We start from the raw sequence: 20,364 nt of genomic DNA, 5'->3' as shown, positions 1-20,364 counted from the left end.
AAGCTTCAACACAGGCAAAGTAGACCAGGATGTGCATGTACTCACAGTGAGGGCAGCAGAGACCCAGTTATACACGGTGTATTGGCCACAGAGGAAAAGGAAGCCAGCCGCACCAGGAGACTCCACTGATTAAATGCATTCCAACAGCTCCATATTGATCAGAGGAAGCCTGGGCTGGCCCCTCCCCCCACACTGGAGCATGCAAAACCACCATCTCTAGCGAACTACAAGAGCCAGCAAGCATGTTTAAGGGGAAAAATACAGCAAAAATCACCAGCCAGCTTCATTATCATACTGTAACAATAACTGGAATACGGCATCTGTGGCAGTTTTTAACTGTCAAGTAATGGTATCAGTATGAAATGCAGCAATTTATCCTGCAATGTAACTAACCCCCAGCACCAAGGGGAACCCACCATCGAGGGAGATTTACAACCCATAAGAGGGGGTCTTCTTACCCAGGAGAGGCTGAACCCTGGAAGGCCACAAGAAAAGATAACTTTTTTTTTTTTTTTTTTTTAAAGGTGTCCAAAGCAAGGACGAAAAAAGAACAGTTTCCTAGGGGAGACAGCCGCACTTTAAAGGCTAGTTAGAGGTTGTCCTAAAGGGGTCAGAGGGGCGGAGCTGACCCATAGTAGGCTGACATGAGGAGGTCCAGGAAAATAGGATTTCCCTTGTCATGTAATTTGTGAATCCAGGCTTAAGAACTTCTAAAGTAGCATTGATGGTGAATCAAAGTCGCATTAATCATGAAAGCAAGTAGCACTGCATCGTCACACTGTAAATCACATTAGAATAGTTGGGAAGTGATATGGGGAAAACACAACACAAACATTGCAAAAACACATCATATGTTACATTAAATTTACTGCAATACAGGAAAAATACTGCAGAAATGAATATGCATTTTTACAACGTTTTTGATACAGAGCAGTGTAAAAGTAGTCTAAAGCCCACTGGTTTATTCACACATTAATTCACACCCACATTTAACATCCACTGCACCCACCCTGTTCAGTTTTCTATCAAAAGGTAAAAACCCAACTTCATTTATCTCTTCTTTCTGGGTAGGAATTCAAAATTTCATAAGAAATATATTTCTCTGTGAAAATTGAAGTATAACTAAAGATAAAACTTTTTTTTAGGTTTCAATAGAGTTGAGGATTAGAGTACCTGTCAGGTTTTTATTACTGTCTGTCCCCAAATAGGGAGGTTCACACTCTCTATTTGTCTTGCTTAATGTTATCACTGAGAGTGCAAGTGAAAAATAAAAAATTGGGTTGTCGCCAGAACATGGAAAAGAGGAGAAATCTTCCAATAGGGACACTAGTTCTGGTGACAACCAGGGATTGCTTCACTTTGGAGGAATTTCCACCTACTTTCTATATTGTCTATAGGACAGGAAGTGAAGGGAATTCTCCCCAATGGGACACTGATGACAAAAACTGACAGAGGTTATAACCTTCCCTTACTCTACCCAAGAAGAAAAGAAAAGGTTTTGCCTTCAGTTCTACTTTAAGTCTTATCTGATGTATTCACATAAATAGATATGTATAGTCTGCATACAACAGAAGATAAATCAGACCAATAATTAATCATTTATCTGGAAAAACACCTTAAAATACCAATTTATTACAGCAATGTGATTATTAAGATTTTATATTTACCTCAAACTCTTGATGGTGTGTAGAGCCGGTATAAATTTCCTCAATCCTTCACTCTGAATATTACATGAGGAGAGATCTACTTCTGTCTCTGTGCAGCATTGAAGGATAAAAGACAGCACAGAGCAGTCCAGAGGGCTGAGGGGGACTGAATAAAAGTCAACTTTGTTTGATCCAATACATTGTGACACCAGAGCCTTATTCCTGCTCTCATAGAGATAGTAGAATGCATTGATAAGCTTTCTCTCATCTGTAGATTGGTAAAGTCTTTGTTCTGTGTTTTTCTTCTGGATCCAGGTGATGACATCTCTGGCAGCCTGAGTAGACAATTCTCCCACATGAGACTTTAACATGGATCTAGTAGAAGAGTCTGAGAGACCACAGAGGAAACGGAGGAATATTTCAGCACGCCCATCTTTGTAGAATTCAGCATCATCAAGTGTTTTCTGTAATCTGTGAGGGTCATAGTTAATAAAATGGAGTAAAGCAGCAAAAAACTCCTGAAGAGTGAGATGTAAGAAGGTGTAATCCACAGGCTGACCAGATTCCAGCATTAAAAATGAAAAGAGATGATTATCATTTCTCACACTGAATGACTTCAGATAACGCTCATCAAATACAATCATGTGATTCATCACTCCATGTTCTGCCATCCGCCCAATAGATGTCAGCAGTTCCCGGGCAGTGTGACCACCATCTTTATTCTGGCTGTGATTGGCCAGAATGTTGGAGACAAAAGTCACAAAGAGTTGTGTCACTGTTTTGGGTAATGATATCATCAGCTGATCAGTGATTGTTGGTTGGGCTCTGAAGCACATTGATAACACTGTACAGATGATCCAGCAGTATGATGGGATATAACAGAAAGTGTACAGCATGTCATTCTCCTGCACATAATGAAAAGCCATTTTTGATGATTTCTCATTTCCAAAGAAGTTATTAAAGAAAATCAGTCTGTCTTCATGGAGAAATCCCATGATCTCAGCTATTCTCTGGAAAACACCGGTATCAACTGATGTCAGTCTGGTTGGGCGGCTGGTTATCAGTACAGAGCAACCCTTAAGAAGACTCTGCCTCACCAAACTGACCACAATCTCACCAAAATGTGTTCTCTGTTTTGGATTGGACAGGTTACTTGATCTGAAATTCATTTGGTGAATACTCTCATCTAATCCATCAAATACAAACAGAAGTCTCTCTGGATCTTGTAAAATATCTCCAATCTGACCCTCCAGATGTCGATAATAATGAAGAATCATCTCTTCCAAGCTGACCTTTCCTAGTCTATTGAGGTCCCGGAATTTGAAGAAGAAGAGAAAGGCAAATCTCTGGTAGTGTTTTCCGGTCACCCAGTCATAGACAAACTTCTGCATCAGTGTGGTTTTCCCTATTCCTGGCACACCGCTCACCATTACTGCATGCGGTACACAATGTGACCGGTGGTTCCATCGGAACAGCCTGTTAGAGAAAATGTGTTCCAGTCCAGTCTGCGTTTCCTTCAAGCATTCCTCATGTTTTTGCCCAGTCTGTATTAGCTCATTCTGGGGACGCTGCCTGAACTGATCAGTGGAGACTACAATCAGCTTCACATAACGCTCATTGATGAGGAAGTTTTGTGGTTCCAGGGTAGTTCCTGGGGGTTTATGTTCCACTAGAGTCTCAGTCTTCTTCATCAGATGTTGTTTGTGCTTTTCCTGAATATCTGGGAATATAATGGAAATATTTTATTAATCAGGTTAAAGCAGAAGAGGAGAATGTTGTTATTATTTTCATCTGTAGTGTTCATAATATTAACATACTTTTATCATTACGACATTTTAATTTCAAATGCTGATGATATAGGCTACTATGTGTGGTCATCCATATTACTTGTGAAAAGGGGTGGGCTTCCTGTTTGAGTCAAACCTGAGTTTGACTCGAACACAGCCCGTTCGCCGAATGGCGAACAAATGGGCTTCTTCGCAGGAACTTCGAGTTCCTGCATTATTGCTCAGGGGCGTCTGTTAAGCTCACTACACTCTCTCTGAGGGAATTCCACCTATAAATCACCCACTGGTGAAGGGATACTAAACCCACAACCTCTCAATTGCAAGCCTGGCATCCTACCACCTACGCCACCGTCAGGCCTGCATAAACTGAACACACTCTCCCTGCATAACTACCCTGTTTCCCTGAAAGTAAGACATCCCCCGAAAATAAGACCTACATACAGTTTTGCCTCTCGCTGAAATAGAAGGCATCCCCCTGAAAATAAGATCTCCCCGATAATAAGGCCTCCCCCGAACATAAGGTCTCCCCGATAATAAGGCCCCCCAGAAGCTACCGTAACTCTGGACCGTAGCTGCGGGCGCTGCCGCACAGCTCACTGTTGGTCACAGCGCAGCCGGAGCAGACAGGAAGTGCAAGGTATGTTTTAATCAGAGAGCCCACACCGCCGCCAGGACAAGCTGCCGCCTGCTGCTCACTCTGCCTTGAAGGAGTCTGGCTGACTCACAATTAGACAGTCGTGCAGGGCAGGAGTCAGGCACATTGTGAGGACACACAGGGGTGACTGAGGTAGGGGGGGAAATGTCTGAAAAAGGGGTGGGGTGGATGTCTGGTGAAAGTGTCCACTGGCACAGGGGTGGGGTGAGTGGGATCACTTAAAATGACACAAGAGGATCAGAGGGGGCAATCAAAATGACACTGGAGGATCAGAAGGGGGGGGGGGAATAAAATGACACAGGAGGATGTAATTTGCTGGTTTGTGATGACAACTACTACCATACCGTATACAGGTAATAAATTTCCTCTTTTTTTTGTTCAACATCCCCTGAAAATAAGAACTAGCACATCATTGGGAGCAAACATTTATATAAGGCACTGTCTTATTTTTGGGGAAACAGGGTAACTAACTTCTATCTCTAGTCTAAGCAGGCTTGACTGTGGCGTAGGTGGTAGGACACCAGGCTTGAAACTGAGAGGGTTGTGGGTTCAAATCCCTTGGCCAGTAGGTGATTTATAAGTGGAATTCCCTCAGAGAGAGTGTAGTGAGTTTAGCAGATAGGGTAGTACAGTTAATAATACATTGGCTGACAGGGAGAGAGATTTTTGCTTTTTACAGTTTGTTGAGATCAGACAGTACAGTGTATACCACAAAGTATATATACTTTAGTATAAAACCACTGCTCCCGAAAAAAACGATTGTATTAAAAAAAAACTTTTGCATTGATTCATGTCCCCCAGGGCAGTACCCAGGTCCCCATACACTTTTTTGGGCCAATAACTTGCATTTATGCTTTAAAATTAGGACTTTTGATTTTTCATGTCTGTGTCCCATAGACTATAATGGAATTTGCATGTTCGCTAGAACATTTCCCCTGTTAGAGATGTTCTGGTGTGAACCGCACAGGGGGGTATTCGGCTCATCACTACTTGCGAACAGAGATTTTTCTTCTCAGCAATATACACACTTCTCCACATATTATCCTTTTAAAGACATTGCAAGTACAGAAAAATACCTGATACACTTGTATCATAAATAACTCTTATGACAGATAACACACAGCCCTAGACAGTTTAGATTTGCTATCCCCTCTCCTTATCTCTCAACATAGTGGGGGGATATATTCCAAGGGAAGAACTGAGCGGGCTGATTAGACTCTATGAAGTAACACAGGCAGGGAGCACAGGACACTTGCAGCATCAACTAGTACTTTTACACTTATCCAACAAATATACAGCAGTGTTGCCAACCACCAGTATTTTCACTGTAAAAAACACACGCAGGTAAGAGGGAGAATCTGCTGCTGCTGAAAAGATACTTTTTTAACCACTTTACTCCCGCTCACATTGCTGCTACTGCGGCAATGTGGCTCGTTATCGTCCAGCGACGTAGACCTACGTCGCTGGACTCTTCCCCTTGTGGGCGCCGCGCACGCGCCGCCGGAGGCTCGCTCCCGCTGTTTTCAGTTACAGCAGGAGTCGGGCCAGGGGAGGAGCGGCGGTGATCACCACCGCTCTTCCCCGATCGTCTGGGAATCGAGTTTGGAGATCCGCCCGCTTGTGTAAACAAAGCGGGCGGATCTCCTAAAGTGACAGACAGGGTCAGATTGCAGGGTTCAGCATAGCTGAACCTGCGATCTGTCCCTGTGTCACTCAGTCACCTCCCCCACCCACACGTCAGTAAGCACCAGGCATACATTAACCCCTCCCTCTCCAATAAAAATTAACCCCTTCCCTGCCAGTGTCATTTTTACAGTAACAGTGCATATTTATAGCACTGGTTACTGTAGTAATGTCACTGGTACCCCCAAAAGTGTCAAAAATGTCAGTCAAGGGTCCGATCTGTCCGCCGCAATGTCGCAGTCCCGCAAAAAAAAAAAAATTGCAGATCGCCGCCATTACTCGTTTAAAAAAAACAACAAAAATGACAAAAATCTTTTCCTTAGTTAGTAAACGCAATAACTTTTGCGCAAACCAATCAAAATACGCTTATTGCGATTTTATTTTTACCAAAAATATGTAGCAGAAAACAAATTGGCCAAAAATTATAAAAAAATTTGATTTTTACATTTTTTTGGGGGGGAATTTCATATAAAAAATGTGAAAAATATTGTTATTTTTGCAAAATTGTCGCAATTTTTTTGTTTATAGCGCATGATCAAAATATCGCACAGGTGATCAAATACCAGCAAAAGAAAGTTCTGTTTATGGGAAAAAAAGGACGTAAATTTCGTTTGGGTACAGCGTCGCACGACCGCGCAATTGTCAGTTAAATTTGCACAGTGCCGAATCGCAAAAAGTGGCCTGGACTTAAGACAGCAAAATTCTCCGTTGGTAAAGTGGTTAATCAAGCAAAATAATATATTATAATCAGTGGCGGTTTCGGGCATGGGCGAACAAGGCAGCCGCCCGGGGAGGCATCACGTGGGGGGTGGCACTCGGCACACGAACGACTCGTGTAGAAAAAGGAAATCATCTTTGCTGCGGCGCAGCTGCCGCTCCTGCTGCTGAAGGAGCCGGTGGCTGGATCATGGATGGATGGATCCCCTGTCTCAGCTGTCTGTGGATCATAGAAGAGCTTGTAAAGTTTGCCTGGAGCGGGGATGCACCCGCGCTCAGAACTAGTGGGGGAGGTAAGGAGGAGGAGCCGAGGAGAGTACACTACACACACACAGGTTATGCAGCGGCGGCGGCGCGCTCAGAACTAGTGGGGGGGAGGCGAGGAGGAGGAGCCGAGGAGGAGAGTACACTACACACACACACAGGTTATGCAGCGGCGTGCTCAGAACTAGCGGGGGGGAGGCGAGGAGGAGGAGCCAAGGAGGGTAGTGTACACTACTGTAGTCACTACACTACACACACTTGCAGGTAAGTTGCTCTCACTCTCCTCTATGTTCGCACCTGGGAATGGAGTGAGGGGGGGTAATGCACATGACAGCAGCCTGGAAGGGGCACGCTGGTCTTTGCATTGAAAGGGGGTACGCTGGTCACTGCATTGAAAGGGGGTACGCTGGTCTCTGCATTGAAAGGGGGCACGCTGGTCTCTGCATTAAAGGGGGTACGCTGGTCTCTGCATTGGAAGGGGGCACGCTGGTCTCTGCATTGAAAGGGGGTACGCTGGTCTCTGCATTGAAAGGGGGTACGCTGGTCTCTGCATTGAAAGGGGGTACACTGGTCTCTGCATTGAAAGGGGGCACGCTGGTCTATGCATTGAAAGGGGGCACACTGGTCTCTGCATTGAAAAGGGGTACGCTGGTCTTTGCATTGAAAGGGGGTACGCTGGTCTCTGCATTGAAAGGGGGTACGCTGGTCTCTGCATTGAAAAGGGGCACGCTGGTCTCTGCATTGAAAGGGGGTACGCTGGTCTCTTCATTGAAAGGGGGTACGCTGGCCTCTGCATTGAAAGGGGGTACGCTGGTCTCTGCATTGAAGGGGGTACGCTGGTCTCTGCATTGAAGGGGGCACGCTGGTCTCTGCATTGAAGGGGGCACGCTGGTCTCTGCATTGAAGGGGGCACGCTGGTCACTGTGCATTGAAGGGGGCACGCTGGTCACTGTGCATTGAAAGGGGGCATGCTGGTAACTGTGCATTGAAAGGGGGCACGCTGGTCACAGTGCATTGAAAGGGGGCACGCTGGTCACTGCATTGAAGGGGGCATGCTGGTCACTGCATTGAAGGGGGCACGCTGGTCACTGCATTGAAGGGGGCACGCTGGTCACTGTGCATTGAAAGGGGGCACGCTGGTCACTGCATTGAAGGGGGCGCGCTGGTCACTGTGCATTGAAAGGGGGAGCGCTGGTCACTGGGCAATGAAAGGGGGTGCGCTGGTCTCTCTGCATTGAAAGGGGGGCACACTATACCTTAATTACTGAAGGCCCCTTTCACAGTTTTGTGACCTCAAAGTCACACAATTTTTTTACAGAGTTTTTTGCCGCAAAGCAATGCCTATTACATTTTTCTGTTTGCGCCCCCCAAAAATTTTGAGCACCAGGCGCCACTACCAGGCTGTGTCCAGAAGGATTTATTTATTAGAGAGCACGCTGCATGGCTCTGGGCCACCACCAGACCAGACACTGCTTGATGGGCCTACTTTAGGCCTGATTCACATGTATGCAGGTTGGGGGCCCACATTTTCAAAGGCACAGCATCCTATTCATTTGAATGAGCTGCTTTCCCGCAGAAAAAAAGGTGCATGCAGAATTTTAAAATTTCAGTGGCATCATGCACCATGCGACTTACCTGCAGTTCCTTCACTGGCAAGTTTGCTGTATTTTTAGGTATGTGGGCCATGCATTTAAAAGCACAGTGCATTTGCGTTAACTGTGTCATGCAAACGCACTGTTTCAGTAGGGGAGCATATCTCATATGATGCCATTATTGATGACTTTGCATCTAGAAAGGCCAGAAATGTCAAATTTTAGTTTCAGTTTGTGTTTTCTGTTCTGCAGTGAAATAATTAAATTTTCTTTAATGTGATTTATTCTATATTTTATTTGTATATTATTCTTAATAATTTAAAATATTTTTTCTTAAATAATATTGGTTTGTACAGAGTATATTTAAGTTATGAGCAGATTTATTGATTTTATTTTTTTTTGCAAAAATTGGACTGTTAATGGAATGACATAGTATTACTACAATAAAATGTGTGGTGTGTACAAGATGTGAAGTTTTGTCATGTTATTTTTTATTTTTTTTTTTGGGGGGGGGGCGTCGGGAGGGAGTCTCGCCCGGGGAGCAATTTAACCACTTAAGCCCCGGAAGATTTTACCCCCTTCCTGACCAGGGTTTTTTTTGCGATTTTTTACTGCGTGACTTTAACGGACAATTGCGCGGTCATGCGACGCTGTACCTAAACGAATTTCACCTCCTTTTTTTCCCACAAACAGAGCTTTCTTTTGGTGGTATTTGATCACCTGTGAAATTTTTTGATCATGCACTATAAACAAAGAAAGAGCGTAAATTTTGCAAAAATAACAATATTTTTCACTTTTTTTTATATGAAATTCCCCCCCATAAAAATGTAAAAATCAAAATTTTTTAACATTTTCGGCCAAATTGTTTTATGCTACATATGTTTGGTAAAAAAAAAAATCGCAAAAAGCGTATTTTGATTGGTTTGCGCAAAAGTTATCGCGTTTACTAACAAAGGGAAAGATTTTTGTCATTTTTGGTGTTTTTTTTTTTAACGAGTAATGGCGGCGATCTGCGATTTTTATTGCGGTACTGCGACATTGCGGCGGACAGATCGGACCCTTGACTGACATTTTTTACACTTTTGGGGGTACCAGTGACATTACTGCACTGTTACTGTAAAAATGACACTGGCAGGGAAGGGGTTAACTGTATTGGAGAGGGAGGGGTTAAGTGTGTCCTAGGGGCGTGTTTCTAACTGTAGTGGGACAGGTCTCCTATTGTAAAAACAGAGATCAACGGTTCTACATATTTGAACCGTCTGATCTCCATTTTTACACAGGGGAGAATGACAGGCGGCTTGTTTACATAAGCCGCCCGCCTTTCTCCCGCTCTACCGACGATCGTAGTGTGACCAGCGGACATCGGGTCCGCCGGTCACACGCCCGCACTCCTCTGTGAACGAGCCGAGGCGGCCGCGCGCCTCAATGGGCGCGCGCTCGCCCGCTATTGGCTCAAAACCCGGTGACAGGCTAGCGACGTAGATCTACATCACTCTGCCTGGCCGGGGCTGACTGCCGCAGTAAATATACTGTGCGCAGTCGGCAAGCGGTTAATGTAGAACCGCCACTGATTATAATGCTATACGTTATAACATAATTTATTATTTATCTATTTACTGTGAAATTACTGGTTTGAAGGATAACTTTACACTTTAGTAATTTGACCGTTAAGCCACCTGCTTGAGTACAGTTTTTGAAAATATAGTAAATTACCTTAAAAACAATAAATAATAATTATTTGTATATTGTTTACTTATGGTAATTAACCACTTGCCACCCAGGCCAATTCCGACACTTCTCTCCTACATGTAAAAATCATTTTATTTGCTAAAAAATTACTCAGAACCCCCAAACATTATAACGATTTCTTTAGTTGGACGGTTTCATCGTTTTACCATTTGTTTTAAACCTGCATTTAACCTTTTAATAAATAAGCCTGAAGCCTTCTTTGTTTATTTGTTTATTACTGAATATTACTGTTATATTTCTGGCTTCAGAAAGTAAAGAGACATGTTTTATTTTTTCTACAATCTTTTTTGTCATCTTTGCTAGTAATATTGTTTCCAGCATCAACAAAAAGGGTGACTGAAAAACATATTAGGCCCCTTTCACACTTGTGCGACTTCAAAGTCGTGCAATTTTACAGCGATTTTGACGCGATTTTGAGGCGATTTTGAGGCGAGTTTGACTGGGCTTGAATGTCTTTGGCCTTAAAATGCTTCAAAATCGTGCCAAAGTAGTACTCATTGGAAATAATGGAGAACGACTTGTCATGCGATTTTGCAGTCCCAATTGCATGACAAGTCGCACAAGTGTGAAAGGGGCCTTAAAGGGACAGTGTTTGTAAATATTTTTGTTAAAAGGAGTATAAGTAGTAGAACTGCAATTGCCTACATAATGAGAATCAAATATGTAACTTGTGAATATGTAACCTGTGTGTATCTGGCACTGATATTAGCCAGTGTTTTACCAGCCACTGACCTCGCTGCACCCTGGAAGGGACGTGTCATTGGTGAGGTGTCCTCATCTGTGCTGCTGCACACTGCTGTCAGTGTCACAGTGGGAGTCAGTTTCATGTGTGAGTCCTGTCCCTGATCTACTTACTATACTATAAATAACAATTGGAGCTTTAATTCACCTCTGATGCAATTAACCAGCCGCTCCATCTCCCCGCTGGGAGAACTTGACACGTTTTTTAATAAGTGGCTTTCTTCTTCCCCCGTTCTACTCCATCAAGTTACATCACCTAATGGAATTCTTACATTGACCTCGCTACTAAAAACTTATACAGTCACAACTCTGGATCAATGGAGATACCAGCAACTTTCTATGTTTATCAAAACTTGACAAAAACCACTACGCTCATTTATTACCCTCACTCCAGTGGAAAACATATTGGCCACAGTACAACCACCATGGACTTTGCTTTCTTGGAAACCAAATCTTGTCCCAACTTCATAACCCAGTCGGAAAAAGACTTGGCCATCCCCTTAACAGATCAGCAACTTTCCACTGTTATTCAGCTGGCTCATATTTCCTCCATTTCATCAAACATTTCTGAGTCCAATTATAAACTTCTGACCAGATGGCACTACACCCCAGTGTTTCTCCACTCCCTCTTTCTGGATTCTTCTGTTTTATGCTGGAGAGGATGTGGTGAGGTTGCCTTTTATGCACACATATGGTGGCAATGCCCACTAATACGCCCATACCGGTCATCAGTTTTACATTGGATTAGAATGATTCAGAGTTCTAAAGTACCAAATGATCCCTGGGTTTTATTGTTCCATTGTACAGGCGAACCAGTAGGCCGCTATAAGAAATCCATCACTTCACACCTTTTAAATGCAGCGAAATCATTAATACCTAGATTCTGGGAACAATCTACTATCCCATCTCTACGACAATGGCTGCAAACGGTGGACCATATACCGTATGGAGGATCTCACATAAGAATTTAGAGATCAAGCCGACATCTTTTATACAACTTGGGCCTACTGGTTTGCCTTTACGTTCTCCTCTGCCTACGCTGAGATTATGGCTCAACCTAAGTGAAAAATCGTAGATTACGGGTGTGATAAATTTCATTTTTTTTCTCATTCCCATGAGGCGGTCGCACCCTCCCCCCTTATTTCTTTCTCTTCACAACCTTCTCCTTTTGAAAAATGGCACATATGCCTCTTATTGAACATGTCCAAGAGCTATTTTCAGATCTAGGTTACAGATTATGCTAAATCGTATCACTACTGGAATAGCCATGGATGATAAGTACATTCAATTCCTGAAATCTGTATTTGGTTCATAATAATGTTGTTTATACTGCAATGGCATATTTGTTGTTATGCTTATATCCTTTTTCTCTCAATAAACATTTATTGAAAAAAAAAAGTCATGTAATGCCGTGTAAAACACCGCACTACACACACACTCCACTGGCACTACAATACACTGCAGTAAAACTGCACTGATGGACTTCAACAGACTGCAGTAAAATGCACTGACGCACTAAAATATACTGCAGTAAAACTGCACTGATGCACTACAATATATTGCAGTAAATCTGCACTGATGCACTACAATATACTGCAGTAAAAGTGCACTGACGCACTACAATATACTGCAGTAAAAGTGCACGGACGCACTACAATATACTGCAGTAAAACTGCCCTGACATACAAATATAATGCAGTAAAACTGCCCTGACTCACTCCACTGACACTAAAGTAATAAAGGAAGGTTGCCCTACACTAGCACAATATTCAAATCACACTAACATTCTACACAGACAATAGCACACTAACTCGCTAGTAGCAATAAACCGAGCCCTGTTCAATCTCTCTCCACTCCAACATAACACTGCAAATGGCTCCTCTTTGAAGGAACCTTTTATAGTCTGGGATGGGTCTATGAGCAAAGAGCCATGAATGGCTCATCATTACTTTTTCCAGTCATGGCTCTGATAGTGCTCTGTGCCCTGATTGGGCAAAGCCTTCATTGCTTCAACCAATCAGGGCTTATAATGCACTGTGCAGTGAATTGTGGGGCATTCGGTGGGCCAAACAAACAAACGAATACCCAGACAATTCGGGTGTTCGCCGAACGGGTGAACAGCCAATGTCGGGCCAAACTTTTGCTCGGCTCAAACTGTTCACCCAACACTACTATTCCTGAAACTAGGCAAAATGACTGAAGGCCTATATCAGTGAATGGGGTTTTAAGCCTTGAGAAGATTGCCCATTGGAGGTGTGGAAGTTTTCTGCCTAGTGTCCTACAGCAGTAGGTGTTGCTATAAAACCCGGTTTGGTTATTGATAAAGAAGAAGAGGCTGTGCTTTCAGCATTTAGAACCACTTTAAGTAACATTACAGATGAGAACTAGGAATGTACCTCTTTATACGTTTCTAATTATTAAGTGACAGATCCAATCTCTCCTATTATTCAGCAACAAATAAGTGAGATTCCCAGCCCTGTGAACACTATGCAATCTCTGACAAGGTGATAATATAGTTTTTCTTTTTCTTCATAAACATACCTGTTGGATTATGCTTTCATAATGTCTCACACAGACAGAAGCATGTGGACATCTGAAGTTGGCAGGCTGCAGTTTTTAACCACTTCCGGACCGCCCGCTTCAATTATACGTCGCTACTTTGACATTAAATAGCTATCTGCTGCCATAACCCTGGTATTTTATTTGGGCGAGCGGTCCTCTTTTTCATAAAAGTGGTCCCAGCAGCAGATTCGCCACGGGATCACTTTTATGGGCAGCGGGAGATGTGCCCCCCCCCCCCGCCCCGACACTTCCCGGTTGTTTTCCTTGCCTCCCGAAGCCGTCAGTAGCGGGGGAAAATGATCCGGTCCTCTCCCCTTCTAGGCAGGAAGTGGAGCTAGAGCAAGCTGGCCCCCACTCGACTCTATGGCCTTGGAGGACCAGAATGACGTCATACGTCGCTTCCTCCCAACGGCCTTAAGGGGCCCATTTTTTTTTCATGATGCATGATTTTTTTTTTTGCTTTTTAGTGTAGATGTGAGATCTGAGGACTTTTTGACACCAGATCTGACATTAAAGAGAACCTGCCCTGCTTATTTCTATTACAAGGGATGTTTACATTCCTTGTAATAGGAATAAAAGTGATCAAAAACATTTTTCTTAAAAGGGACAGTGTAGAAATAAAAAGTAAAATAAATAATAATAAAAAAATTAAAAATTTAAAACACTCCGCCCCTCCGGGCTTGCGCACAGCAGGGAACAAAGATGCAAGTCGCGCTCACAAATGTAAACGGTGTTCAAACCACACATGTGAGGTATCACCACGTTGGTTAGAGCAAGCGCAATAAATCTAGCCCTAGAGCTCCTCTAACTCTAAACTGGTAATCTGTAAAAAATTTTAAAGCGGCGCCTATGGAGATTTTTAAGTACCATTGTTGCCGCCATTCCACGAGCGTACGCAATTTTGAAGCAAGACATATTGGGTATCTATTTACTCGGTGCACCATTATCTTTCACATTATAAAAAAATTGGGCTAACTTTACTGTTTCATTTTTTTTAAAGCAGTGAAATGTATTTTTTCCAAAAAAAATTGTGTTTAAAAGAATGCTGCACAAATAATGCGTTATAAAACATATTGCAACAATCACCATTTTATTCTCCAGACTCTTTGCTAAAAAAAAAATATATATATATATATATATATATATATAATTTTTGGGGGTTCTAAGTCATTTTCTAGAAAAAAATACTGATTTTAACTTGTAAACAACATGTGTCAGAAATAGGCCTGGTCCCTAAGTGGTTAAAGGGCAATACAGTTATCCATTGGTGAGAACACGTTTTATAGATCCATTTCATGGTAATGAGCTTCAGGACTTGGAATAAAATGGAATCCAATTTAGTTTTGAAGAATTCTGAACCTGGTAACAGAAGACAGACCCCAGATCCAGTATAATCTGTCTATAGACCATCATTGTTATTTGTAAATATTCAGATCTAGAAGTGCTCAGTGGAGTAGATGGTACAAATGAATTATAAATATTCCACCACCATCTCTGCACCTTACACAAAGTGAGTCATGTAATAGATACACTACGGGTTTTATTTACCTCTCAGCTCCGGAGTCAGGGAGTGTCCGAGTTCATCCAGCAGAATCTGATCCACCAGACCCTCATCTGTAGAGAGGAATATAAGATGATGGATCTGAGTCATGTATGATTGAAGCTGACCTTTCACATACACCAAACTACACATTACAATTATGTCCAAGCAGCAGAATATATCTAATCTATAGCTATAGCTAAAGTTCTCCATATTCAGACCATATATACATATTCAGAAGTGATCTGATTTGGATTGTGCTCTGACTGAGTGTATGGAACATACATCAATGAAATACAAGACATATTATATCTTAAAGTGTATTATTTCTTCCACTGTCACAGTGGTTTTCTTAAGTCATATTACAGGGCAGCATCTGAGAGATCGGGCTCCTCCCACCTGCAAACAAGAAAAACATTTGTCCACCATTATAAAAAGTTCACTCCTACCTGCATGCTTCAGTTCTAGTGTTTCCACTGGACTAACAGGAGCTGCAAGCAGTTTGCAATTAGAGGCCCCCCATGGGGTCACTCTATCCTTTTTGCCTGAGGTTTTGCCCTCACTGGGGACAAGCATCTGTCCCCCAATCTGCAAGCATTGGTCAGATAGCGCCCTGAGTGTCTCTCCCTCAGTGGTGCAGGGCCAGAAGGCAGAGGGGTGTCTGCTCTCTTTTTACCCCAGGCTCTGGCTCCTGTGTTTGGTCTGGAGCACAGGGGGAACCATAGAAACATAGAATGTGTCGGCAGATAAGAACCATTTGGCCCATCTAGTCTGCCCAATATATCTGAATCCTATGAATAGTCCAAGGTGCAGTGTCTTGTTCCTGGGTTGCGGTGACATCATCACTTCCAGAAGCACCTCTGACTGGCGCCATCTTGGTTGAGGTATAAGAGGATGTGTGGTACACCACACTTCCACTTGTATCACTCCAGGTGCATCCTGATTGGTTGCAGCGGATAACATTACTTCCAGTTTCACAAGGCGGCATTTTTTGAAACCAGGAACATGCATCTTTAATCTCATACTCATACTCTAATACTACTGACAGGGCAGCTGGGGGGCCAGAGCACTGCCCAGCGTGCCCATTCGGTAAGATGGACCTGCTGATGCTGCACCATCATGCCCTGCAGAGCCTGTGAGCCAGGACCGCTCCAAGGTAAGCCAGAGCATGCTGAGGCCACCCCTGTTCTTAACAAACTACTATGCAAATAATGCTATAAAGTGGTAGCAGCGATGTCGCAAGGATAAGACCAGTGGTGTGCATTCCCCTCTAAGCATGTGCTTCTCGTGAGGGCAAAATGACAGCCAGCTAGGTCAAAAAATCTTTGCCAAAAGATTACTAAAAGGATTAGGTTCCTCTGTAAAATATGTCAGACACCTTCCTCTCCCTTCAGTCTGGGGCTCAATTTTGTGCTTGATTTTAATGTGGATCCTGCAACATATAATTGGCTAGTCCTCTATGCAACAGAGCAGGGTAGCCCGCAGTCCTTGGCTGTCCCACACGGTGTGGAGCTTAGAAAAAAAGGTAAAACGAGAGAAGAGATGGGGACGGACATACCAGTGTGTGATTAAATGAATATGATATAATATAAATTATATGATATGACATAAAATTATATCAGCAGCAAATATAAGCAGCCACCTTGTGTGATCTCCATTCCCCAATATTATATATCACCAGGTAAATATAATATATAAAAAAACAGCAGTCTTGTGTGATCCCCAATATTATATCAGCATTAAATATAATATATATGTAGCACCCTCCCAGGTAGGTGCTAGGTAACCTATAGGGGAGACCTTGTCTGCTTATCAGCAGGGTCCAATTGTTCAGCTAGGCTGTCATGTGTTCTCAGGTGTGACTATTGAGCTGGGGAGTCTCCCTACTATATCCAATGGGGGAGCTCATTGGACAGTGGAGGAAATCTGGCCAATAGCACACCAGAGCTCATATCAGTCCTAGTGGGCGGATCTGACCGCAGTGCATCCTGGGATGATATATAAGTCTGAGGGGAGCACATGACAGGTTGTATTTGGCGGGAAGCAGAGTCCCAGGAGGGAGGTGACAGCTGTCTCTCCTCCTGTCAGCGTGAGACAGGTGTCCTAAGAGGACAGAAGGTTGAGCTGATCTGCAGAGAGGGATCCGGTGTACTGAGGACCAAGCGGAGCTGTTGGGGCCAGAGTTTTCAAGAAAGCAGTGTCGTGAGTACTATAAACTGCCCCGGGGTCTGCCTAGGATAGGGGTCCACTCCAGAAGGTCAGAGGGATCCAGGAGCCAGCTAGCCTGTGCAGAAGATTTAGAAAGTGGGTGCCAGAGTTTAAGCCCTGAAGAGAAAGAGGGTGCCAGTGATGGCCCTGAAGAGTTAAGAGTTGCAGCAGTAATCACAAATAGCTACCTCAGCCGGGAGGGCTAAAGGGAGCAGCATAAAGGACTTTTGTATCACCAGGGAGTGTCAGAAGTCAGTTCAAGTTCATAGACAGCAAGTCAGCGTTAAGTAGCGCCAACAGGCGTTGATCGGCATTCAGCCAGCAACAAATCAGCGTCAAGAGGCATTATCTCAAGTGTCCCATCCTATTGTGTATAGTTGAGCCAGAGGAGTATCCCACTCATTCCCTTCTCCCATCCAAGTTCCTAAATAAATACAAAACCAAAGATGCTGGACTGTTTCTTGTGTCAGTGCTCACACTTGGAGGATATGCTTAAATGTGCTGCTGTTGTTAGCGGTAACCCTGGCAGACCCATATCCAGCAAAATGGCTTGGAATCCTGCTACATTTGGGGGCTCGTCTGGGATTTCGTCATGGGTTACTGGGTTGGTTGCCCCTGGCAATGGCTGAAGAAAAAGTCAAAAATCTCCATTTTTGTGCCTGGAATTTTTATTCAAATCTCAAGCCAAGTGTGAGACCGGATCTGCAGGGAGAGTGAGATGAAGATTGAAATACACATGGAAGGTTGCCCAAGGCAACGCAAGTGTTCCAGTCAGTTCTGTAAAATGATGGGGACCTTCCATCTTGATTATGATATGTACTCTGCTATCAGGCATTGGAAAGCAGGGAGGAAGAGTGTAGCAGTACATAAAAGCTGCAGCTGCTTAACAGAGAAGGGTCCAGGGAGGGACGAAGCAAATGGCGGCTGAGGGCACAAGGAGCAAGGTGCCAGGGGCCAGGTGTGTGTGCAAGCTAAATGGACTAATGTTGACCGTGCTATTGACAGCGGAACATTCATTCTGTACAATGATTGCATGGATACTGTGAAGACTGTAGTCGGCCGTGCCGTGAGGAGCAGTGGCACTATCTTCTGAGACAATATGGAGGGCCTTGCTTGCACATGGGTTGGGGAGAGGATTATTGACCGTGCTTATGACAGCGGGATATTTCTCTTGCCTGGCAAAGAGGGACAGCTGGCTCCGGGAGAGGGAGGCGCAGCTGGGGCCCTGTTGCAAATAAGAAGAGTGGATGCATGTCTGGCAAGGGACGTGGTCCTCTTTACAGTAATTTCCCTTTGGGCTGAAGAGAGAGAGCATGGCAGGGGAAGAGTTACTGTACCGCCCGGAAGAGCGCAATCCACACAGAACTGCCTAGCAGAAGGAGCCACCGCCAAAGAAGCAAAGAGGGTGGAGATATCAGTCGCATCCAGCCAATCAGGAGTGACAAAGGGAGTCCATTTAACACCCCCTTGTTGGGTGTGGCTGAGAGGGAGACACCTGCAGGAGAAAGCAGCATGGCGTTTGCAGGAGAACGGATGAGTGTGACCACAATTACTCCATCCACCAGCGTGGAACCTGCTAGGCAGACACCGGAGCAGACCCAACAGCCCAGCCAAACTTTCACATGGGACACAGGCGTCTGGGATGGTGCCTGAAGGAGGGCTCACGCTGTGCACAGGAGGTGGCCTGGAGTACCTAGGAACGGTATGTCCCCAGTGTACCAGTATTACAATGAAGGTGCAAACGTGGACCCAATGTTGGCAATGTGGCTATTTGCTTCTGCAGGCAGAGATAAGTAAAGGCCGGCCCAAGCAGATGTGTGTTTCTTGGGAGTCCGGGTTCACTTGAGAGGTGAACTCCGCAGAGGCGGGAGGGGCATGATACGTGTCATGATGAAGCTGAGCGTGGGCAGGCATTATCAGTGAGAGGGACTGGGAAGAGGTTGCATGCCGACACAAATTTCCGGGGGGTGGCCAGAAGATGCATCAGTCGCAGCAGCAGAGAGGTCTGCCCCTATTTCAATTCCACAACAAACATGGTCTGCGGCCATTAAGGTCTCACCCACAAGTACTAGTGGTGAGGAAGAAGCTATAATTGTTAACATAGGATCCCCATCATTTCAGTACAAGTACAGATCCATTGAGGAAGGGATTGATGATTGGGGATCCACTGATAAAACAAGAGTGGGACTGGGGGTCAGAGACTGGGAGCAGCTCCCCGAGCCCTGAAGTTGTTACTGCTCTTGATAAAGAGGCCACAAAGACCATAGAAGGAGGAGAGTTGGCACAGAAACTGGGATTTTGTGAAGCATACACTAGGAGAATTCCAGATCTAACTCCACCTACAAACTATGCCCGGGCTCGGGACCAAAATGCAGCATACAATACTTTGATTCAGCGGGTAGAGACCCCTTTTTCTCTGCCAGGGAGAGGCAACAGAAAGACCTTCCCCTGGTTGTCCAGAATGCAGAGATGGATGCAGCGCAAGGTGGCGCTGGAATATGGATATGATTATCCTTATGCTCATCGAGAAGCAGAGAGACTTTTGGTGTGACAAAGCTATTTGGGACTTTCTCTTCATTCCCAAACTCTTGAGATTCACCAGAAGCTGACCTGAAGGAGAAGTTCAAGGCTATCAAGGCACAGTGGAACTATGGGAGGTCTATCTATATTGACAGGGTGGAGGTTCGCCGCCCAGACGGGTCTTGTCAGGCCTGGTCCATCCTAGTAAAAGACGACGATCAGGGTGCCCTTGTTGAGGTCCCCTACCCTGAGTATTACATTTAGAAAAAAAAAAAAAATTTCTTTGCAATTTTACTATTTAAGACTATGGGCCTAATTCATTGTACCTCCAACGCTGATTTTGTTCTATTTTACCTCCATTTTTACTATTTTTAGGTGCAAATGCAATTCACTATAACACCATCAGAAATGTTATGAGCAGTGTCAAATTCATTAAGATCAAATAACGTCAGGACTGGACTTAAAAACAGTCCAGCTAAAAGGTGGACTAATTTTTTCAAAATCACAAAATATGGCAGGAAAAAAATAAAAAATATGTGGGAAAGATGCGTTATAAGATTTTGAGCTAAACTGCTTTTAAACTGTGTGAAAAAGTTAAGTAGAAAAAAAGATATTAATAAAAGTGTAAAATGCAAAAATAGCTCCAGAGTCAATTTCTGGCAAATAGCCCATGTGCGCATGCTCCATACCAAAAATTAGG

At 44.0% G+C, this 20,364-nt stretch overlaps 1 protein-coding gene across 2 annotated transcripts in view; it reads right to left on the bottom strand.

The window, feature by feature from the left end:
- LOC309564529 (NACHT, LRR and PYD domains-containing protein 12-like) overlaps positions 1–20,364 on the bottom strand; it is a 579,648-nt gene that overhangs the window by 337,210 nt on the left and 222,074 nt on the right. For both annotated transcript variants that reach the window (XM_082269162.1, XM_082269163.1), the window contains exons 4-5: positions 14,945–15,010; positions 1,668–3,366 (exon numbers count right to left, since the gene is read on the bottom strand). In XM_082269162.1, coding sequence (XP_082125288.1) covers positions 1,668–3,366; positions 14,945–15,010 — 1,765 coding nt within the window. The remainder of the gene's footprint in view (positions 1–1,667; positions 3,367–14,944; positions 15,011–20,364) is intronic.

The sequence above is a fragment of the Pelophylax lessonae genome (assembly GCF_965119305.1).
Source record: "Pelophylax lessonae genome assembly, chromosome: 9".
NCBI classification, from domain to species: domain Eukaryota; kingdom Metazoa; phylum Chordata; class Amphibia; order Anura; family Ranidae; genus Pelophylax; species Pelophylax lessonae.
The sequence above is the reverse complement of the archived record's forward strand: the minus strand, read 5'-3'. Positions and strand labels throughout refer to the sequence as shown.